The sequence below is a fragment of the Miniopterus natalensis genome, chromosome X (assembly GCF_054644295.1).
Source record: "Miniopterus natalensis isolate mMinNat1 chromosome X, mMinNat1.hap1, whole genome shotgun sequence".
NCBI classification, from domain to species: Eukaryota; Metazoa; Chordata; class Mammalia; order Chiroptera; family Miniopteridae; genus Miniopterus; species Miniopterus natalensis.
In genome coordinates, this window is record NC_142103.1 from 59,196,917 (window position 1) to 59,223,116 (window position 26,200).

The 26,200-nt window shown below is 46.2% G+C and overlaps 1 protein-coding gene across 1 annotated transcript; it reads right to left on the minus strand.

The window, feature by feature from the left end:
• Positions 1-658: 658 nt before the first annotated feature.
• Positions 659-26,200, minus strand: NALF2 (NALCN channel auxiliary factor 2). Its single transcript, XM_087829278.1, has 3 exons — positions 25,261-26,200; positions 1,525-1,696; positions 659-1,105 (listed from the first exon to the last, which is right to left on the minus strand). Exons 1-3 carry the CDS (start codon positions 26,113-26,115, stop codon positions 720-722), a joined length of 1,413 nt encoding a protein of 470 aa, XP_087685404.1. The 5' UTR covers positions 26,116-26,200; the 3' UTR covers positions 659-719.

Genomic DNA, 26,200 nt, shown 5'->3' on the forward strand with positions numbered 1-26,200 from the left:
CAAAGTCTGGTAGCAATAACCCATTTAGCCATCTTGCTACGCCCTCTGACTACAACTCTTCTCTATCTCCACTCTCTCACCACTCATTCTGCACCCCATTCCCTCACTGCATAGGGTAGTAGGGCACAGTTTCACTGGGATCTTGACCCAGCTGTGACTATGCACACCTCACCTCCCAGCCTGGCACTTCCCTGTGGTGGGCACATGCAGGCCAAGGTGCGCTGGAGAAGGGCCACTGCACCGTCTGCCATTGCCTATAGGGGTATGGGCAGAAGGGAATTAAGGATCTTGGCAACAAAAGGAATGCGGAAGGGGAAAGAACTTCTCCCCTCTGGGCCCCCCAACATTCCCTGCAGGGCCAAGGCTGGGCAACCAGCCTCCTTCTTTAGAGTCAGGGCTCTTGGCAAGAGTGGGCAATGCTAGCCCCCACTCTTCCCCTTTTTTGTTTGCTAAGCCCCATAGGTGGGGCTTAGGAGGGGGCACCTGCTGCTCCTGCCTTTTTCTCTTGAATGAGTTTTGCAGCTCCATGGGACCTTCTGGCTGTTCTGTTAGAGCTGCTTCTTGGGTGGGAATAGGTTGGGGACCATGTGTAGTCCCTCATTCCCCCCACCCCCCACTTGGTTCTGTATCTCCCATGTGAGGAGCCCCCTTTCCCCTGCCCCTGGGGGAGCTGGAACTGATGTCATTGCGTGGTGGAGGTCTGTCTTCCTTCCCTGCTGTCACTCTTCCCGAGTTAAGCCCTCATCTAGGGCAGGCAGTGCCTCCAGCCCCAGTCCCCCACCACTCTGGTTGCTGGAGATGGACACCATGGTATGGAGGAGCATGAGAACAAGGACATAGAGCCGGATCCTGCTGGGGCTGAGGCGGGAGCCCCCAGAGACCGGCAGCAGGGAGGGCTTGTGGCTGATACGGCCTGGGAGGTCATGGCGGGGGTGGTAGTGGCGGAACTGTTGGTGGTAGTGGTGGAAATAGGAATGGTGGAATTGCTGGTGGTGGGTTTTGGGGGACTCAGACTCCTTGAACTTCTTCTTCTCCGACTCACAGGAGACCCACTGCACGTCACAGCACTTGCTTTCCGGCCGCTTTGGCGAAGTATCCAGCAACCCTGCCAATGGATAAGGAAGGTGTGGTGGGGTGCTCAGGGGGCTGAGGCCTAGGCCTTTCCTAAAGATGAGCTTTTCAAAGCTGAGACTGACTGCTTGGGTAGCCGTGCCCAAGACTCCTTTCCCCCTGCCCCTTGCCACCTTCTTTTTCTGGACTGTTCTCTCTCAGGGGCTCCAGATGCTTTCTCTGGGATGACTCCCTGGACAGGCATGTCTTGGACAGCGAGAGGGCCACTCTGCTCTCTGCCCCTATTCCACTTGCCCTTATCCCAATCTGGGGACCTCATTGCCTGCCTGCTCCTCCAGCTACTAAACTTCTTCTAACCTGACTTCCCTATTGTCCTCCCTGCTACCACATCCCAGGCCTGGTGCCTGCCCTGGGCCCCGGCCTCCTCCCTCCTCCCCAGTGCCCTGCCTTTACCTGTACAGATAAAGCCAGGGAGCCCTCCGTACACCATTTCCTCATTGTCGGGGAGTATAAAGGGACACCGGGTCTGCACCTCCAGGCAGTACTGCTTGCAGGGCACCCAGCGCTGGCATTCTTGTTGGGTCACGCTGAAGTATTCTGAGCACAGCCAGGCCTTGTAGACAGCCTGTGGGGAAAGGACAGAGCATCAGCCCAGGCATCAGCCCCTTCCCACCTCAGAAAAAAAGGATGAGGAGGGTGTACTTGTACTCTATGGGATGGGGTATGTGCTCACCAACCCAACTACAGGATCCAAGAGAAGAAGGGTTTGGGTCAAGACCGGTACATCCTACCCTAAGGTAGGACTCATAGCCAGGACTCCTGAGTTCCTGAGTCTGCAATCATCTAAGACTTAGAATTTGTTCATTGGTAGAGTCACAAAATTACTCCTATGTCTGAACTGGAAAGGGCCTTACCAATCATCCCATCCAACCCTACCATTTTACAGTTGGCCCAAAGAAGTGTCCTGACTTGTCTGAGGTCACCTATAACAGGGTCAATTTCAGTTCTATTCAATTCAGCAAACATTCATTTGGCTGATGATGGTAACTTTCTAAATTCAAGAAAGAGAGAATAATCCTTGCTTTACCTCATTAAGTTGTTGTGTGGATCAAATAATATGACATATGAAAATGTCTGGTAAACTCTAAAGTGCAATATAAATGTGAGGGGTTATTTTGAATAAAAACAGGAATCTGCTTTACCAGATACCACATGTACCTTCAAGCTTTACTTAATCCATGCTCAACCCTGGTGGGGGGCAGACACCATACTTCATTTGGAAACTCTGCTTTGCCGTTTCATTTCATGGGTATATTTTCTGTCCCTTATCTAGCCCACTCTTATCAGGTGCTGGGTCCTAGCTAAGAAAGGTTCCCTGCTCTATACTCTTTTATTATCATCAAGCCTAGGTTTTCTCAACAGTGACACTACTGATATTTTAGCCTGGATAATTCTTTGTAGTAAGGCCTGTTCAGTGCACTGTAGGATATTGAGCAGCATCCTTTGCCTCTACCTACCAGTTGCCAGTTGTAGCCCCCTCCAATTGTAACAAGAAAAAAATGTCTCCAGCTATTGTCAAATGTCCCCTGGGGGGGTGTCAAATTATCTCCCATTGACAACCACTAATCTAGCTCCTTGCTACAGAAAGTATGGACCCAGGCCTGCAGCAATACTATCACCCACGTAGAAGCTTGTGAGAAGTACAAAAGCCCAGGCCCTGCCCCAGACCCAAGTCAGCATCTGTAACTCACACTTGAGGTTAGAGCACTGCCCACACCCAGTCTTCATCTCTTCAGAGGCACCTTCTCATAGTTGCTCATCACAGCAATGGTTCCCAGATTTCAGTGTGCCTCAGAATCCCCTAGAGCACCTGTTAAATATACAGCTGGCCCATCCAATTCACCTTCAAAAGGATTGAGGTGGGCTCAGGGATCTGCATTTTGACAAGGGTCCAGATCATTCTGCTGCCAAAGTCCTTTCACCCACACTCTGAAAAACATGGTCAGCTTTTTACACCAACTTCAAACATTTACTCTAAAATACAAATAACTCCACTGTGAACATAGACTCTGGCAATGTAATTTCACATTGGCCTTTTCCATAGCCATCAGTGATGGGTAGTAGTGGGATATGGTGCAAATCAACCACATAAGGAACAAAGCATTGCTTGGGACTTTGATATCTCACTGGCATCTGAAATTTAACATGCTCTAAATCTTAAAATAAAGTTCTCAACTTATTTTTACTCTAAATCTTGCTCTCACCCCCAAGTCTTGGCCATTTCAGGTAAGTGCTACCACCATCCACCTGGGTATCCAAGCTGGAGACCTAGGTGTAAGGCTACATTCCTCTCTTTCCCTGCATCCTCACACGAAGTCCATCCACTTTCACAGCTTTATTCAGGCCACTGTCATTTGTCACCAGTTTCCTTTCTGGCCTTCCTGCATCCACTCTTGGTCTGTCCAATCCACTGTTCACACAGGAGTAAGAGCAATCTCAAAATGTGACATCACATCATGTTATTCCCTTGCTTCAAACTCTTCAAAGCATTTAGAATAAAATCCAAACCTTAAGCCACAGACCTCAAACCCCTGCATAACTTGTCCCCGTCTGTCTCTCCAGTCTCATTTTCTACCTCTCCCTTCAAGCTCATCATGTTCCACATGCAGAGGTTTTCTTTCTTTTTCTTGAACATTACCCACTTCTTCCCAACTCAGGGCTTTGGCACATACTGTTGTCTTAACCTGGAATGCTCTTCCCCTTGCTTTGGCATAGCTAGGTCCTTCTTATCTTTCAGGCCTCAGTTCAAATATCACCTCCTCAGAGGGGGTCTCCCTGACCAGTCTAGTTAGAGGACGCCCCATCATCCTTCTCTTTTTTTCTTAACTGTTCACCACAAGTATGACTTTGGCTGTATCCTTGTTTTGTTTTTCTCTGTCAATCTTACAAAAATGTGAGATGCATGAAAACAGACATGGGCTTGTCTTATTGACCATTGTGTACTCAGCACAATATATGTAAAAAATGTCTGTTGATTGAATGAGCTGGACAAGTAAATAAGGACAGGTCCCTACTCTCAGAGAAAATCTAGTTTCATGGGTAGACACATCTAACTTGAATCTCTGGCATATGATCCATGCTATAAAAGAGGCTAAATAACTGGCCATTGGAGGGAAGCAAATAGAAAAGGGAAAGATTTCAGCAAGGGGGAAAAATTTTTAAAAATTCAAAAAAAAATTAAAAGTATTAAAAAAGAAAAAATAAAGAAAGAAAAAAAAAGAAAAAAAGGAAGAAAAAGATTTCAGCAAGGGGATAATAGCTGAGCAAGGACTTAGTAGGATTTTAGACAGCTGGGTAGAGATGAGACAAAAGGGGATTTCAGGCAGAGGCAACAGCTCCAAGAAAGCTATGGAGGTGACTGAATACAAGGTGTGCTAAAAGAACAGAGAACGATTTTGTATGAATGGAGTGGAAATGGTACCAATCTCCTGTGGATGGACATTTAAGTTATTGCCAGAATTTCACTATTCTAAACAATGCTTCAGTGAATATCGTTGTACACTTATCTCTTGCATACCTGTGTTACATTTTATTTATATGAACTAAAAGTGAAATTATTGGAATAAAAGATATCTACAAAAGAATGAGAAGGAAATGAGAAGAGAGTCAGAAAGAACAGTGAAGGTAAGAGGCAGGGTAAGAGAGAGCTGGAAGGGTCAGAGACAGAGCCAAGGGGTCAGAGAGAGTGGCAGTGAGGTAAGGGGGTACAAGGGAGGAGATGTATAAGAAACAGACAATAGGAAAGAGTAGGGAGTTGGAGGGTAAGAAGTGGTGGTGATAATGGGGGTAGGAAAAAGCAGGGTTAAGAAGAAAGGGTGGGGAATAAGAGACGGAAGGTGTAAGGGAAATAAACAGGTGTGGTGAGGGTAAAAGAAGATAAAGGTAAGAAAGAGCAGGGGGCAGAAGGGTGGGGGTAAGAGAGGGGCTGTGAAGATGAGGGCCAAGAAAGGGAGAGTAGGAAATATGAGAGTAAGAGTGAGCAGGGGAAGAAAGGTGGGTGTGGAAGGTAGGAGTGCAAGAAAGCAGGGGTAAAAAAGAGAGATATGAGAGCAGGAGGGTAGGAGAAAGAAATAAAAATAAGGCAGGAAAGAAAAGGAAGCCCCTAGAGATAAAGGCCCCCGGGCCTCAGAGACTCCTGCCCTCTTTCGGACCCCAGAGAGCCAAGATGAAGCTGTGTCCATAGCCTCTGCCACAATCTCTACAGCCTAGACTCAAAGTCCACCTCAAGCCTCACCCCAAACTATGTGGAATAACCCCCTCTTTCACCAGTGGGTTTCAGAGACCCCTAAGGGATTCTCCCTCAGCTCTTCCAGTTCAACATTTCTGTTCCTAGGTGAGGAGTCTCCATTGGGGTTCCAGCTCTCCTCTCAGGCAACTGCAGTTAGCCTAATGAGAGGCTGTGGTGGCTGGGCATTCCTCTCATTGCTCAGGGAAAGAGGAAAGAAGTCCAGGAGGGTGAGAGGAAGGCAGGAGGAGAGGGGTGGCTTGACCTTGAGAGTGAGACCTTTCTCCTTAATTAGATGACCCTCCCTCAAGCCCCACACTCTCAGCCAGAGTCACCATGACAACAAGTGGGCCAGCAGATTGCCTGAGGAGGACACCAGGCTTGTGGGTGGTGAGGCAGGAACTGGCAAGGAGCTAATGAGGGGAATGGAGAAAGAAGAGCAACAAGGGGCTGAGAGGTAATTCAATTCCTTGGTCCCACACAGAGCCAGCTGAGACCATTGCTGGCCCACCTGCTTCAGGGGTGGCCTGGGATTCTTCTCAGGTGAAAAGTCTGGCTCTCAATGCTACCACCTGGGCAGCAAGCCTGCCTTAGTCTCTGCAGCCTTCTTCCCTAGACAGGTCTAAGTAGCTTGCCTTGTCTCATCAGTGTTAGGACTAAGCCAGAGGGGACTGGCTTGTTTGCACAGGCACAGGGGAGCTGGGCACTCATCCACAATGACAGGGAAGAGCCAGGTTAGGAGACCTGAGGTGCTTGCTGGAGCTGAGGCATGCAGAGAAAAGGAAATTTCTTAGAACCAGATAATAGTCAGTTGAGAGACCCACTGAGCCAAGACTCAGGGCCAGAGGGTTGGAGATCTTTTGCTCTAGTTTTTCAACTCTGGCTGCATATTAGAATCACTCAGAGAGTCTTTTTAAAATGCTCTTGTTCGGCCCACATTACACTCCAGACCAACTAAGTCAGAATCCTTGTGGGTGGGGCCCACACATCTGTAGTTTCTCAAAACACCTCAGGAAATTTTAATATGCATGTAACTATCAGCGTAGCCTTAGTACATCATTTTATAGAAAAGGAAACTGAGGCCTAGGAAAGGGGGGAGGACTTGTCTACAGACACATAAAATAGTAGCAGAGGGAGAAAACTGAAACCTGGTTCCTCTACTCCACTTCCAGGGTTCTTCCTACTGGGCAATCCTACCGGTGACTTTAAAGTCCAAACTCGGGGCAGAACACAAGGGCATGGGTAGGGGGAAGAGCTAAGGACCACGCCTTCTCTGGGCTTTCAGGCTCTTCAAACTCCAGATGTGGCAGAAAAAGCTTCATCATGCCCTGTCCTCTGAGCTTACCCATCCTGGGCCCTCGAAGTAGCAGCAGAGGATGGGTAGGGTAGGAAGCCTTGGCCTGGCAGTGCCGTCCTTTTCCTATAGAACCCCCCTTTCCCACTTCAGTGAGGCCACTGCTGGGCTCAATCAGGTTCTGGCTGCTGCCAAGTTGCTATGGGAACTGGGAGGGGAAGGAAGCAGGGAGTAACTAGAGGGAACACCAATTAACCCAAAAAAGAAGGTGGAAAGGCTGTCCCATCCCTCCTCCCAGCTGGAAACTGAGGCCCAGAAAAACCAGGGTTAAAAGGCAGGTACTCTGATGACTAATCTGATACCTCTCTGCAGTACATCCACCAGCACAGCTAGAACTGTGCACCTATTCCTGATTCTGGATCAGAACAGGGTAAAATCAATGTCAGTCTCTCCAACACAGGGGACAGAGATCATGGACATAATTCTGGTGACAGCTACTCTTGAAATGAGAGCATGCAAGATGAAGGAGATCCCCACCCCTCCTGAGCTCTGCAGCTGCCAGTTTAGAGAGAAGTGGGAGGACCTGGAGAGCATCACCTTCCTGTTCCCTGTCTTGAAACCCTGGCTAGGGCATTCTCATCCCAAAGCTCCTCTGGAAAGAAATGCCTGACTTCTGGCCCCCAGGGTGCTGTGTGAATGCACACGGTGCATGAGCATACACACAAAGCCCAAAGCCAAGATTCAGGGTCAGAAGATTTAGAAAGAGGAAGCCATCCTGGATTCCTTGGTTTGGAGGCTGGAAAACCCTCTAGAGAGGAGAGCTTTATTTCTTGCCAACCAGGAAGTCAGCAGTTTCCTTCTTGGATTCCAACAGGCTCTCTTCCTTAGGGCCTGTTTCCCCATTCAAATCCTCCCTACAGAACTTCACTGCTACTGGTTTTCTTAATGTACCGCTGGGACCGTTGGCCAAGAGCTGCAGCTGCAGAGCCTGTGGAAGAAGAGCGGCAATCTGGGCTGGACTTGGGAATGAAACCCACTGTCCACAGCACAGAAGTAACCACTCCACTCTCAGATTTTGCCTAGGGGGAAACTGAGGCCCAGAAAAGCCAGGGTTAAAAGGCAGGCACTCTGATGACTAATCTGATACCTCTCTGCAGTGCATCCACCAGCACAGCTAGAATTGTGCACCTATTCCTGATTCTGGATCAGAACAGGGTAAAATCAATGTCAGTCTCTCCAACACAGGGGACAGAGATCATGGACATAATTCTGGTGACAGCAGTTCACTGGGACTGACAGAGTCACACTGGGATTAGAGGCATTATAGGGCAAATCCAGGTGCATGGCATGGCTTTACTTAAGTGGCTATAAAAATAAGCAACAGCTTTTCTGCTTCTGAGAATGAGCAGTCACGAGTCAAAGTGGCCTGGCCTGGCTTGGAGGAAAGGTGGGGGAGATGGCTTGAGAGATGGGTGAAAACGTAGAACAAGTGCAGTTCCAGAGGGCCCTGATGCTTCCAAGTACCTTAGGCCATCTGCTCAAAGGCCAGTGGCTAGGTGGGCCTGGCATGGCCAGGGTCAGCCTGGTTATGGAGAAGCAGTGTCCCAATTGCAGGGGCAGCTCTTAAGGAGCCTGGATGATCCATATCAATCAGGTGAGCAGAGGAGGCAGGTTCATGACCACTCCAGAATGGAAGGGACTGTGAGAGGCATCATTCCATTTTCCTCTCTGCTTTTGGAATTTCCACTCAAACATCACCGCCAAGCTCTATTCAGCTACTTATTGTGAACCTCCTGTCAGAGTGTACTTCCTCCTAGGGCAGCCCATACCTTCAGACAACTCTAGCAGTTAAAGAAGTTCTTCCTCCTTCTGAGCTGAGATAATGCCTATGTGGCTTTACTCATGGCTCCTACTAGCTTTTCTGGGACCATACAGAGAATAGTCAGCTTCCTGTCCCCCATGCCAGCCCAGCAGGTATTTGTCAGCTTCTCTGAATCAGGTCTTCCCATCCATTTTTCCATGCAATGATCACTTTCTGAACATCCTCTGATTACCCAGCACTGTGCTGGGGAGCTACAGATCATAGAGATGAGTAAGACAAGGTTGCCATCTTCAAGAAGCAGGAGAGACAATCATGTGAATCAATCACTATAAGTCACAGTAATAAGTAGAGGAAGGCCATGCCCATATTATGATATGCTCCAGATGCTGAGGAAGAGCTGGGCTTCTCCCCTACAGGCAAGGGGGAGCCTTTAACAAGTTTTAAATAATTGCTTTTTCAAGATTGTTTACTACTTCTTGTGAATAACTTTACAGACTATGTGCAGACTGTAGGCATCAAGACTGGTGGAGACACCAGTTAGGAGACTATTGCAACAATCTGAGGGAAAGGTAATGGGGACCTCAATGAAGCCAGTAGCAGCAAAATTAAGAAATCAAGAGAAGGGGGTGGATATGAGAAGAGATGTCAATGAGGTAGAATCATTAAGATAACTTCTAGATGTGGGGAATGAGTGAGAAAGAAGGGTCCAGGATGACTACCAGGTTTTTGGCTTGAGTGACAAGATAAATAGTAGTTTCATTCATTAAGGAAAGGAAGCCAGGAGGAAGAGTAGATTTGGGGGTGATGAAGATGAATTCAGTATTGGTCATGTTGACTTTGAAGCTTATGTAGGTCAGCTAGGTAGAAATGTCAAGGAGGCAGTTGGACATACTGGTATGAGCTCAGAAGGAGGGTTTGAGCTAAACATCAAGGCTTGGGAATCATCGAGAGTTAAGGGGTTGCCTGGCCAGGCGTGGCTCATCGGTTGAGCATCGACCTAGGATCCAGGAGATCGCGGCTCTATTCCTTGTCAGGGCACATGCTTGGATTGTGGGCTCGATCCCAAGTTGGAGGCGTGCAGGAGGCAGCCGATCAATGACTCTCTCTCATTATTGATGTTTCTATCTCTCTCTCCCTCTCCCTTCCTCTCTCTGAAATCAATAAAGTTATATTTAATAATAAAAAAAAAGAGTTAAGGAGTTAATCATTACAAACATAGTAGGACTGTACTTTCCCACACTTTTTGAAGTTAAGCATGGACAATGAAATGTTAGTTGAAGTGACATGGATCACTCTTGGGAGAAGCTTTAAGAGCTGATATATGAATTACCACATTCTTTCCCCCCTGCTGCTGACTGTGGAAGCAGTATTGAAATGAATCCTTTACTGGCATGGGTCTCTTGGAAACTATCACGCGTACATGATTCCTGATGACCTGTTTTGGACACGTATGGTAAGCAAGGAATAACTGTTGTGTTTCTGATATTTGGGAGTTGTTTTTTACCAGAGCATAAACTAGCTCCTCCTGACTGATAAAGCAATAGTGGAGACCAAGGAAGTGATGATATTGCCTATGGAGAGTGAGCACAGAGAGAAATAGGATCAACAGTGGATTCCTGGAAAACACCAACATTTAAGGGGCAGATGGAGAAAGGGAATCTGATGAAGATGGAGGAGTGGTTTAAGAGATTGGAGGAGAAACAGAAGAGAGTGATATTCTATAAATTAGGGAAGGAGAGAGTTTCAAAGAATGGTCAGCAGATAAGGGCTTAGACAGGATCATGTTGGTAGTCTCACCATGGTGAGATCAGTTTTAGTGGAGCAGTGGGGGTGGAAACCAGACTGTAGCCAATTTAAAAGGAGCATGAGGGAAGAAAAATGGAGATAGCTATGTGTAGACTACTCTTCCAAGAAGCCAAAGACTCCCAGTTTTTTCAACTATTTCATGGGATGTGGTTTCCAGTTTTCTCTTCTATCCTGGTTGCCCATAGCCAGACTAGTTCCTATTTTCCTGTATCCTTTGCAACTGGACATAATCCCAAGACAGAGTTTATCAACACAAAGTCAAATAGAATCGTGAGCCTTCCTATAGACAGTATTATATTCTTCTGGTATTCATTGGAGATGGAGAGGGGAAGGTCTCCCTGGAATGTGGGATCAAAGACAGTTTATATTAAAGTCCCTGCAAGGAGACAAAGCTTTCGGGTGAGATACCTGTATCAATTAAACAACCTTGAGACCTAGGGTCCCTGAAGACAAGGATTGTACCTATTTATCTGTATACTGCCCTCAGGGTTTCCCAGGAGCTGGGTATAAAGAAGAGGTGCTTGCTAAGTACTTGAAATCCAAGTACTTAAAAACCAAGCTTCCAGCATTTAGCCAACATTGGAGCAAGGCGAAGATCTCCCAGAAAATGGTAGAAGTAATGGGTTGTTTAACGTGTTTGGATGGATTTTTATAGCTCTGATGGAGACACTGGGGATGCACTAGCAAAACATCACAGAAAACCGGAAAAAAAAGAGGCAATTATTAACTCTAGGAAAACAAGTTGACCAAGGAAGAAAATGTAATCACAGTATTCTACATCACTCAGCTGTGAAAAATATTTATAATCTTAATAATGTAAACATGGACTACTGTTACAACCAGAAATTGTGATACACCCATATTGGATGTCTGAGGGAAGAGGAAGTATATTTGCATCTATGATGCTGCTTGTAGTAAGACAGCTAAATCCTTTTAATAAAATAAAAAGTTAACAGATATTTAAAACAGAAAAAAATAACAAATAGTAGTATTAACATGCCATTTCAAGGTGTGGAGGTAAATATCAGAAAAAACAGCTAAGAGATTTGCAAGTATTTAACTCTGCAGAGTGAAGCTCAGGGTTGGAGCAGAGGGCTTTTGTTTTAATTATAAGCACTGAGATCTAAGTTTATTATTTAAAAATGGTACAAACTACAAGGATATACAGGGTGTTTCCTCCAAAAACGTCTATACACTCTGAATGATTATAAAGTCAGTGTTTATTAACACACTGTTCATTTTCAAAATTTATAAGAATTACATAAATGAATACTTGTTTTTGTCAATATCTATTTTCAAACTGATGACCATTCTGGTCCAGGCACTGCTGATAACATGAAGCAATGAAATTGCAAACATCAAGAATAATTTCCCTTGGTATTTGTGCACCCTCAAGTCATAGCCTGTTGCCAGTTTTATACTGTAAACTTTATCTTTTATGTATCCCTGTAAAAAAAAAAAAAGTCTAGTAGCACTTCAGGATAAATTTTCTTTGTTCAAGGCTTAGTCTGGCTTCACCAATTTTTTTCAAATCAGTTAAACCTGAAAAGGAGTGAAAATTAAGTGAGTTATCAGCTGTTAAAGTATGTATACATTTTTTGGGACACCCTATATGTCATATATATATGCTAACAATGGCATATATAGGATAGATATACACACCCACACATACACACACAGATATTTTAAACAGAAAAGTCAAGAAATAGCAGTACTGGTGTATCATTAAAAATGTGGAGTTTTTAACGCACCCAGCCCCAGCAGAGGGAGCCACAAGCTGTGGAGTGCAAAAAGCTTCAAACACAGTACTAAAGGCCAGCCACAAACAGCGTCTGACATTGACCTGCACCAGAGACCATCCAAAAGACTGGGAGTCTTAGCAGATCTACTTAATATATAGAAACAAAGCCAAACAGACAGCCAAAACCAGGAGACAAAAAACAAGCCCCAAATGAAAGTACAAAATAATTCTCCAGAAGAAGAGCTAAAAAAAATGGAGATAAGCAATCTATCAGATATAGAGTTCAGAATACTGACCATAAGAATGCTGAACAGCATGAGAAGTGAAATGGAAAATATGAAGGAAATTAAGAATGACATAGTAGAAATAAAAATAAAAAATTGGAAGGAATAAACAGCAGGTTAGGGGAAGGTGAGGATAGGGTCAGTGAATTAGAAGACAGGGCAGAAAAAAATCACTCAATCAGAGAACCAAAAAGAAAAAACAATTTAAAAAAACAGGAGGAGGGTCTAAGGGAGCTGTGGGACAACATGAACATAATAATATTCGCATCATAAGAGTGCCAGAAGAAGTAGAAAGTAAGCAAAGGTTAGAGAACCTGTTTGAAGAGATAATGGCACAAAACTTCCCTAACCTGGTCAAGGAAAAGGTCACACAAGCCCAGGAGGCACAGAGAGTCCCAAGCAAGAAGAACCCGAAGAGGCCCATGCCCAGACACATCATAATTAAAATGTCAAAAATTCAAGACAAAGAGAGAATCTTAAAGACAGCAAGAGAAAAGCAATCTGTTACCTACAAAGGTGCTCCCATAAGGCTGTCAGCTGATTTTTCATCAGAAACTCTACAGGCCAGAAGGGAATAGCGTGTAGTATTCAAGATAATGAAAAGCAAGTATCTGAAACCAAGAATAAAAAACAAACAAACAAACAAAAATGTGGAGATAAATATCAAAAGAAAAAGCTAAGAGAGTTTCAAGTGTTCACTCTGAAGAGTGAGTATATAATGGAGCTTATAAACCTTTTAAAATTATGAAATATATTACTCTGATAAAATAAAAATATAAACTGATTTATAGCCATGAACCTCAAAAACAATAAAACAAAATCTGTAATACTTGGCCTGACCAACTTCACCAGACTCAGCTCCAAAGCCCCAAAGCCCCAGGCCCTGCACTGCCCACTGCTAGATCACTACTCCATCACCACTGTCTGGGCCAAAGGCTTGGGCTAGGTAAGCTTAATATACCAAGAGAATGAATGAGTGGTCCCACAGTCAAAGAGAGGAAGTAATATGAGCAGATGGGAGCTTTGGGGGCTTTTGTGCTCAATGGCTGTGTAGGCTACCACAGGAATGGTGCCCATGTGACAGTGACAACCATTGCTTCCTTTGAGTTGCATACAGATATGCTTGGCATAAAATCCCACTGACCCTCCCAGGCACGCCTGTCTGCCACTCATTGCTAGCGCTGAGCCAAGTTCCCAGAAGCAATCTCCAGTCTTCTGCAGGGATCATCATGAAACCATCTTCCTGTCCCTGCCTTACCTCCTTCCCCAAACGCAATGCCTTGCTAGACAGATGAGAGGCTGGGGAGAACAGAGACTTGATAACAGGACCTGTCAGCTGTGCCTGTGTCCGGAGGTTAGGTAAATCAAGGCATTGGCCCATCTAAGCATGTATTTGTGCCCTCACTCACTAGAATATCTCCAGTTGCCGTCTGGCTCCTGACCTTCAACCCCCACAACAGACATTTCACCCCCCTGCTCCCAAATTACCTTTCCTTTTTCCTAAGTAGTCCATCCCAGTGTTGTCAATCTCAATTGGGTATTAAGCAATTATTTGGATTAACAGATCTAATTAAGGTGAGAATAATACGTACCGTTTATTAAGTGCTTACTATATGCTAGACTTTGTTCTAAACAACTGACATTGACTCATTGAATCCTCACAACCACCCCATGAAGTGGAAATATATTTACAGGTGAGAAGACAGGAAGGACAAGAGAGTATAAATAAACTTGCCCAAGGCCACACATCCAATAATAATAATAATGGTGGCTACCATGTCTCGAGCACTTTGATTTCAGACACTGTGATCTTAAGAGATTAGCATGTTGTATGTCATTTAAGCTTTGTAAATGATCCTATTTCTTAGTTTTAAATACGGAGAAAATGAGTTTTCAAGAGAGATGAAAGAATATATTCAAGGTGTAAACAACTAATTTATGGAGAAGACAGATTTCAAACTGAAATTTGAAGCCAGGTTTACCTGGACTTCAGTGCCCAAGCTCTAATACACCATATTGCTCCTTGGATGGTTCCTACAATTTCACTGTCACCATGGAAATAATTAGCTTGTTACTCAACTCTTTTTTTATGGAATTTCAGGTCAAGTTAGGGAGAAATGTCTAGGACTGGATGGGAGGGTACTTTTATAAAATCAGTATATGCATCCCATTCCCTGTATGAGTAAGGGTTTCTTTGTAAGGGTGTGTGTGTTGGGGGAAAACATTTGGGTACTAGAGAATACAAATGACCATTTCCCCCATCAAAGCACTCCCTTCCCTTCTTCCTCTAAACTAACACTCTCTCTCTCTCTCTCTCTCTCTCTCTCTTGGTCTCTCTCCTGGGAGACAGAGATGTTGAAAAGAGGCAACTGCTGCTTTGTTTCTTCAAAACCCACCAGCTTCCTACTAAGAGCCCTGAGCTCACTATTCCTGCTATCATCTTTGGCAACTGGTGAAGGGAGAGCAGCTGTCTCCTTGTGGAAAGGTTTTCTTGCCTTTGTACATGAGTTCTCCTCTCCCAGGTCCTATCATTTAGGGGCTTCTGGAACTTCCTTGCCCTAGAACTCCAATGCCAGAGTCCATTTGTTCAGAAAGGTCTCAGGGCAGCTGCACACTCTACCTAATTGTTCCTTCTCCCCAGCTTGTCCCATAAATGTTCTTCATTGCAAATCCTTTGCTCCAGTTAAGATGGGGAGTTAGCCAGAGCTGAGCTCAGATTCTGGGCCTGCCGCTAGCTATGTGGTCTTAGACATATCACCAATAAAGAGGCAGGGACTCAGCTACTGATTTGCTGTGTGACTGTGAACAAAGTACTTTCCCTCTCTGGGCTTCAATTTGGATCCAAAAAAATGGTCATTAGGGTGGCAGTATATATGGGAAAAAGACAGGGTTAAACATTTTTAAACTCAAATAGTCCTGCAGGCAAATCTCGGGTCCGCTCTTACCACTTATGAAACCTCAAGCAAGTTACTTAAATTCCCTGATCTACACTTTCCATATCTGCAGAATGGAGATAATAAAAGCACCTATCCTTACCTTTCTGTAAATGATGTCTGTAAAGCAACTACCACAAGGCTTTACCTATAGTATAATTACACTGACACGGATTGGGTAGTACCATTGCTTTCCAGCAATCAAATCCCTAGATTTGACCTGGATTCAAATCCCAGCTCCAAGTTTTACTAGCTGAATGACTTTGAGCTAGTTACTTAACCTCTCTGAGCCTGTCTTCTCCTATATCAAATGGAGATAAATACATATGCACATCACAAGGCAGATGCAAGAATTAAGTGAGATAAAGTATATAAAAAGTGGATGGGATAGTTCCTTTTTCCCCCCATTCCCTCCTTTCATCTCTAAGATTCAAATAACAAATGGGAAAAAAAAACCACCCACAAGACCTGCCACAAATGTGATCAGAAAAGGTTAAAACCATTAATACATATAAAAAAGTACATAGAAATCAATAAGAAAAACACAAGGCATGAATAGGCAATTCACAAAACAGACAATAGAAATGGACTATTAACAAGAAAAACGAATGTTTGACCCCAAGGAATGCAAATTAAAAGCCAATGCTATACCATTTTCAACTCCAAATTAGTAAAGCTTCAAAAATATGATACTCAATACTGAAAACAGTGGTAAATTAGTCCTACATTTTTGGTGATGGTATAAACTAGAATAATCCTTCTGGAAATAAATTTGTTAGGAAAGAAATCTGCATGTCAAAAGCCTTAAAAGGGTTAACACTCTGATTTTCTAAGACTAGTCCCAAATGTTCATCCTACAGAATTAATGTTTATGCTCCCATTTGTATGCAAAACAAAGGAAAGAAGAAGGCATTTTGTGTGTAAATGTTTCTGTAGCTCTGAGAGAGGGGCTGCACAAATTGTTAACATCAGTGACCTCAGGGCAGTGGGACTGCGAGGAGAGGGACTGGAGGATTAATGTTTTCTTTATTAGCCTCTGTATCGTTAGATTTGGTACAATGAATATGCATTATTTTGTGATTTAAGAAACTCAGCAAAGTAGGGAAATAATAAAAAATAATTGAGATAGTATTTATTTTTTTAAAAAGAAACAAGTCTGAAAAAGATTTTATGAACAAAATACTCTTCACAGCATTATTTATAATAGTAAAAGTTGGCAGTAAATATCTAACAACAGAGGACTATATCGCACTATATATAAATTGCACTATACTTATGTGATGAAATATTCTACACTCATTAAGAATGGATGTTGCCCTGCCAGACACATGCCCAGGTTGTGGGCTCAATCAATGACTCTCTCATCATTGATGTTTCTATCTCTCTCCCTCTTCTTTCCTCTCTCTGAAATCAATAAATATATATTTAAAAAAGAAAAAAGAAAAAAGAATGGACGTTTATGGCCCTAGATGGGTGGCTCAGTTGGTTGGAGCATCATCCATACACCAAAACATGGCAGATTCGATTCCAAGTCAGGCCACATACCTAGGTTGTGGGTTCGATCCCCGGTCAGGGAGCGTGCGAGAGGCAATCAATCCATGTTTCTCTCTTGCATAGATGTTTCTCTCTCTCTTTCTCTCTCCTTCCCTTCCTCCCTCCCTCCCTCCCTCCTTCCCTCCCTCCCTCCTTCCCTTGGTCCCTCCCTTTCCTTTCCTCTCCAAAATCAATAAAAACATCCTTGGTTGAGGATTAAAAAAAAAAGAATGATGTTTACTAACATTTAATTACATGGAAATATACTCAGTATAACTTTTAATAAAATGTTAAAAAGAGCAGAGTAAGAAACCATGATTTCATCTATGTAAAAATATATAGTCACACCTATTGGATGGCTATTATAAAAAATGAAAAATAACAAGTGTTGGTGAGGATGTGGAGACATTGGAACCTTCTTGCATTGCTGTTAAGAATGTATAATGCTGTAGGCACTGTGGAAAACTCTGTGGCAGTTCCTCAAAGAGTTAAATATAAGATTACTATATGACCCAGCAAGTCCACATCTAGGTATATATCCAAAAGAATTGAAAGCAGGGATTCAAACAAATATTTGTATAACAATGTTCATAACATCATTCACAATAGACAATAGGTGGAAGGAAATGAAAACATAAGCCCACACAAAAACTTGTTCATGAATGTTCATGGCAGCTTTATTCTTAATTTCCCCAAAGTGGAAACAACCCAAGTGTCCATAGAAATGAATGGATAAACAAGGCAATGTAATATTATTCAACCGTAAAGAGGAATGATGTATTGATCCATGCTATAAAACGGATTCACCTTGAAAACATTACGCTAAGTGAAATGAGCCAGACATAAAAGGACAAATACTGTATGATTCTACTTATATGATGTACTTAGAGTGGTCAAATTCATAGAAACAGAAAGTAGAACAGAAGTTACCAAGAGCTGGGGGAAGGGAGGGAGGGGAGTTATTGCTTAATGGGTATAAAGTTTCTGTTTAGGAGAATAAAAATGTTTTAGAAATGGACGGTGATGATGGTTGTACAACGGTGCAAATGTACATAATGCCACTGGATTTGTTCACCTAAAAATGGTTAAAGCAGTAAATTTTATATGTATATTTTACCATATTAAAAAACTAAAAAGATTATATATCTATATTTATGTATCTATCATACGTGCCACAAACAGACATATCAGGAGGAAATACACTATAACATTAAGAGTGTTTCTGTGACCTTTTTCCTGTTATACTTCTATTTTACAAAATTTCTCAAACACCATTTTTTTTGTAACTGGAAAAAAAGGTATTTGTAAAAGATTCCAAGTCTATAAAAATTCTGAAGGATTAACATGTTTGGAAGTTTTAGTTGAGTTCAACACTAAGCAGACAGGCTCACCTTTCACAAGTAGCTAAACTATCTACTGAAAACCAAACAAAAAGACAGGAAATGATGGTATCCCTACCACTATCACATGCCCCTCTCCAGGCAAAACTTGATGAGTTGGCACTTCCTTCTCCCCCAAGAGAAGCCTAGCCATCCCAGGCCAGGACTCACCTAAACCCTGGCATGGAAACTAGATGTCCAAAGCCCAGGCCAGGCCTAAGAAGGCTCTGGGATGAAAAGGTGTCACTCTTTCCCCTTTCAGCTCTCCCACTCAGCAGGTGTTAGACGGGGCTCAGGCCTGCACTAGGCCTGCCTAGAGGACCTTCTGTCCACCTGCCCCAGTTGATCCTTCTAGCAGATCGAGGCTGAGACTATAATAGATACCTTCTCTCCAGGCAGGAAGAGCCCAGCTCCTCCTAGCTCATTTGCAGAGCCTGTAGAAAAAGGAGGGAGTAAATATCCCCCTTCCTCATGACTTCCTCCATCACTATCCCAAGAGGATACTAGTGATTGGCACTGAGTCTCAAAGATATGAGACTAGGGTATTAAACAAAGAAAATGTTGGTGAGTCCCCATTCTCAGTCTGAGATGCTCCAGGGGACCCCTACAAGCTACCAAAAGGTCTGCTGGACTTCACCTGCTGTCAGTCCAGCTTCTTGCTACAGTCTTTCCGCAGCCATCTGGGCATTAACTACCTCTGACAGTTGGAGATTATTAACATTTTTATATGTATGTGCACTGGGGAAGGAACACATAGACCTGGGGGTGTATCCCAGTCCTCCCACCTTTTAGCTACATGGTTGGGGTAGGTCATGTTTCCTCACTAACCCTCAGTTTTCTCACTTGCAACATGGGGATAATGATAGTACCTGTCTGCTAGGATGACTGTCAGAATAAAATGAGTTCATGGACACATACAAAGACCTTGGCATCTCTTGGGTACTCTGTGTGTCAAAAGCTTGCTGTTTCCTTTCCCCCTTCCCTTTCTTCTTTGGTTCCAGCCTTCTGGCCCAGGGACTTGTGATTTAGATTGCAGCTCCTTTCTCTAGAATCCATTCAAGCAGGAGCTTTGGCCCTGGCAGCCCATTACTCCATAGTAACCCCTTCCTTTTCCAGGGAAAGCTGCAGCTCACTTGGTGCCCTTGCTCTCTCTTCTAAGTACTTGCCTGGTTCAAGGTGTCAAAAATCCAGGTTTTTCTGAGCCCCTTCTTATGCCCATGGAAAAAAGTCTAGTCCAGCATCCCTGGCCACCTACACACACTATGGTCTGCATAACCACAGGAACATGACATGCCAGTTCCCCAGACATCTCCCAGGTCAGCATCAGAGTATGGTGCTTTTGAAAGTCTATATTTGTCTAGATCCTTACATGGTTTACCATGCACCTTCTCATGCTTGTGATGTGTTTGGAGACCCTTGACCCTCCTTTACTTTGTTTTATTTATTTTTTTAATATATTTTTATTGATTTTAGAGAGAGGAAGGGGGAGAGAGAGAGAGATAGAAACATCTATGATGAGAGTTACTGATCGGCTGCCTCCTGCATGCCCCCTGCTGGAAATTGAGCCCTCAACCTGGGCATGTGCCCTGGCCAAAAATGGAACCCAGCTCTCCTTGACCCTCCTTTAATCTCAGCCCCACCCACTGTCTTCCCTTTCCTCACCCCCTGCCTCCACTGTGCTCAGCAGACTTCCAGCCAGACCATGAGATTGGGTGGGCGGCTGCCAGGCTCCCTACCTACATTTAACTCCCTTTACCCAGGAGATACCAGTGTATCATTCTTGGAGGTTCCTGTTGCTATGGTGACTATAGTAGTCAGGAACCAGCCTGTGGGAAGGATGGGAAGTAGCCATAAGGAAGACTGCATGTCTGTGTGAGTTTATGTGTCTAAGTGTGTGTGTATGCATGCATGCATATATCTGCCTTGAGTGGGGAAGAGACAAGGGACAGAGGAAAAAAAGAGCAGGGGGGGGGGATAAAGGGGACCAGAGGATGAAAAGGGGGCAAGAGGAGGGATGGGGAAAAGGGAGTGAAGTGTGAGTGGGGTATGAGGGATGTGAGGGTGAGGAGGCATGGAGGTGTCAAGGGCAAGAGGTGCAGTGCCAGGAGGGTTGGGGGTAAGGGTTTGGGCAAAGGTTGGGAGGGGTATGAAGAAGAGGTGGGAGATGAGAGAACTGGAGAGGGATAGGAAATGGGAAAGGGTCAACTGTTAATAGAGGAGCAAGGCTGGGACAGGGGGAAAGGAAGGTGGGAAGGAGTGGGGGTAACTATTGGGAGAAGTGGGGGCCGGAAGTGTGTACGTGTAAGGGAAAGGACTAGAGAGTGAGGTGTGGAATGTGGTCTGGAAAGGGTCTAGGGTGATCTTCAAGTAGAAGATTGGGAAGGTTGTAGGGTCACTGGTATGTGGATGAGGGGTGTTGAGTGTGGGCAAAAATTTAAGAGGAATATGAGGGGTAATAGTGGGGGTGGGTCAGGATGGGGTCAGGGGGCCCAGAGAGGTGTGGGTTGCATGAGGCCACTTTCCCAGTCCCACATTTAACCCGGTGCATCCTTGTCCGAGCTATAAACATTGCCTCTTTTCTGCCCTGGCTTCTTCTAGGAAACCCAAAGCTCAAATTCCTGAGGAGTGGGCTTCTGTGGATCTAGAGGTCCCCCCCCCCCAGAGGTGGCTTTGCCATAGTTTCCAGAAGACAGTTTCTTGACTGCAGCCCCTTTCCTCCACTTCCAAACAGGGACCAGGGCACCTTCTCTGCCCACAAGAACCCTGGGTTGGAGAGGCTGACTGTGGGCCCTGCTTCCCGCCTGCGAGCTTAACAACAGGGACCATTGGCCAACTTGGGGATCGTGCCCTTTGCCCAGCGTCCTGAGCTCCCTGTTCTCAGCACCAGCATTAGCCCAGGAGTCCCTTATAGCAGGAAAGCTGTGGTAGGTGGGAGGAGAGAGGAAGGCAACGAGGCAGAAACAGCTGCCAGCCAGAGTGGAAGAAGAATCAATGGGTACGGGCAGAAGGTGAAGCACTGGATCTGGCACCCCCTCCCCACCATGAGTGAGTGTTAGGCTTCCTGCCCCAGTCCTTCCCATTCAGTGTTGGTGTTCAGGGAGCAGTTAAGGCTCATGGGCCTTAACTTTGGGCTGAAACAGACCTGGTCCATCTCTCACCATAATCTGGAATTAGAGTTATATCCACAGCATTTCCTCTAGGGGTCTGCCTGAATCAGGCCAGACATTTCCTGGGAACAGGAGCTCTCCTCCTCCTAAGGCAGTCTTGTCCCTCTTTTGAAGAAAAAAAACTTAACTGAGTAACTCTGTCATGCCAGGCTTAGGTACTGTGCATACTTTTCATTAATAATGACCTCACAGGGTTGAGGTTCATTTCATAGATGAGAAAAGTGTGGGTTTGAGAAAAAAGTCCACAGCTCAAGGTCACATAGATAATAAATGAAAGAGTTGTGTCTGAACCCAGGACTTTCTAACTATAAAGTACCCCTGGGACTAAGCAGAATATGCCTCTTCTTTTGCATCATGACAACTCTTCAGAGGTCTGAAAGCAGAGACCACAGCCTTCTGAGTGTCCTCTTCTCCAGGTGAAACAGCTCCTTCGACTTTGTCCAAGAGAACTTGGGTTTCAGCCTCCTCCTAACCTGCTCAGTGTAAGACCCAAAACCAAACACATGGTCTTCCAGGTGGATTTGGGCCAGTTTAGAACAGAGCAGAACTATCATATTCTTCCTTGTCACTAACCTTTACTTTTGTGGCCCAATGGTTGGTAAGAGAGCTGAGAACTGCCCTTCTCTTGGGCTTCTAGCCCCTCTTGGATCAGAGTTATGAGAGAAGAGGCCAGAAATTTGTTCCCATCTCCACCACTCCCCTCAATTGGAATGCCCTGAATTAGAGGAGGGAAGTGCAAAGATAGGGGAAGAGGCAATTAGAGCCAGGCAGGGGCATGGCAGGGCTGGGAGGATGGAGAGCTGTGGGGAGTGAGGTGGCTGTCCAGTAACCTTAGGCAGGGCCAAGAGGACCAAGGGGAGGAGGAGGTAAGTGTTTTGGAGGTGTGCACAGGGGGGTTAAGGAGGTGGAGGATGGTCCCTAAGGTTAGGAGAGACCAGGGTGGAGATAGGCATGGCCTGACTAAGTCAACATTGCCCTGCCCTGGGAGAGGAAGCGACTCGTGCATTAAGCAAATGTTACAACTGGTACTAAATTGGGAGGTGTCACAGGCAACAGTGAAGACAGGTATGATTATTGGGGCCTTGTGTGACCCAAAACAGGGGCAGACATTGCAAAGGGAAAGAACAGAGTTTTTGGGGTTTCCCAGGAAAGATCTGACTGAGACACAATCAGGGATGGGGGTCATTTGGCCCTGAAGAAGGTCCAGGCTTGGTTTCCAGAAGAAAAGAAAGCCCTCTCATCCTGGCCTGGGGCTGTGAGCTCTCCACCCAGGAAAAGTTTGAGGATGGTTATCATCTCCAAGAGATTCCATTTGGGGTAGGAGCTGAACCGGTAGGCTTGGAGTCTGGGAGCGGGATCAGGGATCAACAGAGAAGGCCTGGGTTATAAGTGGGGTGATGGGATGAAGATAGAAGGGCTGCAGGAAAGAGAGCAGGGATGTCTTTTCCCTTAGTGCCCATAATACAGCTGGAATCAAGAGCCCTTTAGGTCTAGGCCTGAGTTGAGGGACAGAGCATTGGAGAGGGATGGGAAAGATAAGAAAGCTATGGAGCTGGCACTGCCCTTCTCCTGGCACAGCAGGCAGCAAGAGAGCAGGCAGAGTTCCTTTGAGAGGGAGAGTGAGAGAGGGAGAGCAACAGCGACACACAAGGAGACAAAGGAGAGGAGGGAGGGCACCAGCCACTGGGAACTTAATGGGAGACACTGGAAAACACATGGGATTAGCACCAGAACATGTGGGTTGGAGGCCTGGCACTCCTGCTCATTAGCTGAATGAACTTTGGGCAAATGGCTTGACCCCCCTGCACCTCAGTTTCCTCATCTGTAAAATGGTGCTGGGATTACCAGTCTCCTTGGGCAGTTGTGATCTCATAATATATTGGAGAGAGGTTAAAACCCTAGCCATTACATCAATGTTGGGTGTTATATTATTATTTCAAAATGCTATCAGCTACCTCTTCCTACTTGAATCTCACACAAAATGCTCAGGATGTGGGCAAAGCAAGGATTATTACCCCTGTTTTACAACTGAGCAAATAAAATCTTAGAGAAGTGAAGTGACATGCCCAAGGTTACACTGTTAACAAGGGGTAGAGGTTGATAAGGCCTAAATCCTGGAGATCAGTGGTCTTTCTCCTACACCAAACTGCTTGGTAAAAATAATCAAAATGAGAGATTATTATTTAGTGTGGGATCAGATACAGCTTGAAGCCAACTATAACATGGGGAAAACCCATGGGGAACTTGTGGCATGGTCTCTCATTCATCCTGGTGATTGAAGAAAAGGAAAGTTGGGGCCACAGGGTTGAATTGAAGGCCACAAAAGACATACATTCTTTATTGATTTTGCTACTGGACCATGTCTGTCTGTTCCCATTGAGTGTGTGTACTGTGGCTTGCACTGAGGCTGTGTGTCTCTATCTCTATATGACAAAATATGTCCTTTTTCATGTGACAGGACTTCTGTCTTTGTGTCTTTAAGATTTTGGGGAGATGTATGTATGTGACAGGGTGTCTGCTTCTGTAGCACTGTTTAGTGTGACAACCTCTCTGTATCTCTATGTGACTTTGCCCGGGGTAATGGTAGTGCATGGCTGTGTGTGTGTGTGTGTGTGTGTGTATCTGTATACCTTTAAGAAATGGAATATCTCATTTGGTAGTGTGAGTGAGGCAGTGAGTCAGCTGAGAATGAGGGAGGCGGGAGGAAGACAGCTAGGTTACAAGAACAAGAAAAAGGAGAAGGAGAAAGTAAAGTCAGGAGCAAGAAGCTACCCCTTTCCTCCCCAAACCCCTAAGGAGCCCACCAAGAGCATGGAATCCTGCAGAAGTCCACAGGGGTCATGTTGGATGGAAAGAGGCACTTCTTGCCCCTCCCCAAAGCCTTGGTGGGAGACAAGCTAGACTAAGAGGCAATCAACTCCCTCTCCAGCTCTCAGTTCCCCCATCCCTGCTTGAGGGTGGGTGAGGCCGCCACCATCCCAACCTGTCTCCTTGTCACTTGACCCTTTGACCTTGCTGTTCTCTTTCCTCCCAAAAGCAAGCCACCTGGCCAGGATGAGCCAACAAGGCAGTAGCACCACATCCCAAATGTTTACAGCCCCCATACACTTACTACGCAGAGCCACCCTGCTGAGAGGGTCAAGAAGTTTCTCAACTCAGCTCTGTTATAGGCAGGCCAGTTCTGCAGCGGCCTCTTCTCTCCTCTGGATTTCTGTTCCCAGCAGCCAGAAAGCCAGCTGTCTCCCACTGCTACCTCAGGGTGCTAGAAAGGCACTGGGAGTTTGGTAATGCACCAATCTTCAGTGGCCTTCCCACAAGTCACTATGCTCTGTTCCCAGCTCTTTCTTTTGTCAGGGAAGAAGAGCTGGAAAGGAAATGACCGGCATCCCTGGGCTCCACCTGACTGGCCACCTCAGGTCATATAAGGTCAACAGTGTGGTGTGCCCCACCAGCAGGGGTGCCCCTCCTCTAGCCCATTTGCAGGGACCAAAGGGTGAGGGCTAGGTTGCCAAATATTCTTCCTTCAGCCTTTGGCCTTCCCCCTGCACCAGCCAGTCCCAAGACTTCCAATTCCAGCCCAAGAAAGGAAAAGGGCACCGCTGGCTGAAGATGGAAGCTGGGGGAGCCAGATCCCTCTTTCCACCCCTTTGCCAGCGAGGGCCTGGAGACACCCTCCCTCCTCAGGCGGGGAGGGATGCCAGGAGGCCCCAGTCAGACCGTGCCCAGACCAGGAATTAATATAAGTTGGCCAGGTGGTGACCTGACCTGAATCCCTGAGGCCCCTTCTCCTGAGTGGGTTCCAAAGCAGCATTCATAGTGAAGAACTGAGAATGGTGGCGGTGGGGTGATGGGAGGAGGTGTGGTGAGCAGAGGGGGAGACCTCTTTTTTTTGTCCAGGCCCACCACCACCGCTCCCAACGCATGGCCACGGATGCCAGTCCCTACCTTACAGCCTTTCGTGCAAGACCGGATTGAGTACTCTTCCGCCTGTAAGTATTTATGCAGCACGAGGTCGAACTCGTCATATTTTTCCTGAGCATGTCGGTCGAGCCTCTGGTACGCCTCGATACAGTTGCTACACACCTCCCAGGCCCCGGAGCCCGGGCTGGCTACCACCGCCAGCAGGTCCCCCAGCAGGGCGTCCAGGCTGCAGTCTAGGCTGTCAGGGCGGTCCATGCCCAGCAGCAAGTCCCAGACCGTGTAGGTGTTGCAAAAGGAGAGAGTGAAGTTCCGAAAGTGGCCTTTGAGCAAGTTTTTTTTGGCGGAGGGGAACTCGGCCGGGGCACGAGAAGGGGAGTCAGGGGGCCGCAGTGGGGGGGCTGGGGTGGTTGGTTCGAAAAGTCTCTGCAAAGATTGCAATTTGGTGCAAGCTGCGTCCAGCCCCGTGGGCTCTGGGACGCCGCCGCAGTCCGGCCCGGGACCGGCGGCGGGGACGGCTTTGGTCAGGTTGCTGTATCGGGGGCCGCAGGTGCCAGGGGGTGCGCTGGGATCGCCAGGCGGTGGCAGTGGCAGCACCGCACGAGGAGGCACGGGCTGCCGCTCACGGTCGGTCCCCCAGGGCGGCCGCATGGCGCTGCTTAGTTCCCTGGCCCGGGGCCGGGCCCCCGCGCACAGCCACAGATGGTCAGAGAGCAGCACGGTGAAGAAGAGCAGGGACGCCAGGGACAGTCGCCATCGCTGCGCCCGCTCGGAGTCAGCGCAAGGTTTGTCGCTCGGCCTGGGAGCCCAGCAGCAGCAGCAGCAGCAGATAGTCAGCGCGGCGGCGTCTTTCCCGGGCCACATCCAAGCGCCCCTGAACATATTTCAGGGGGGTCCGGGCTGGAGAAAGCAGGCAGGCGCGAGGCCGGCCGTCTTGGGCGAGCAAGCGGGCTGCCCGCCGCTCCGC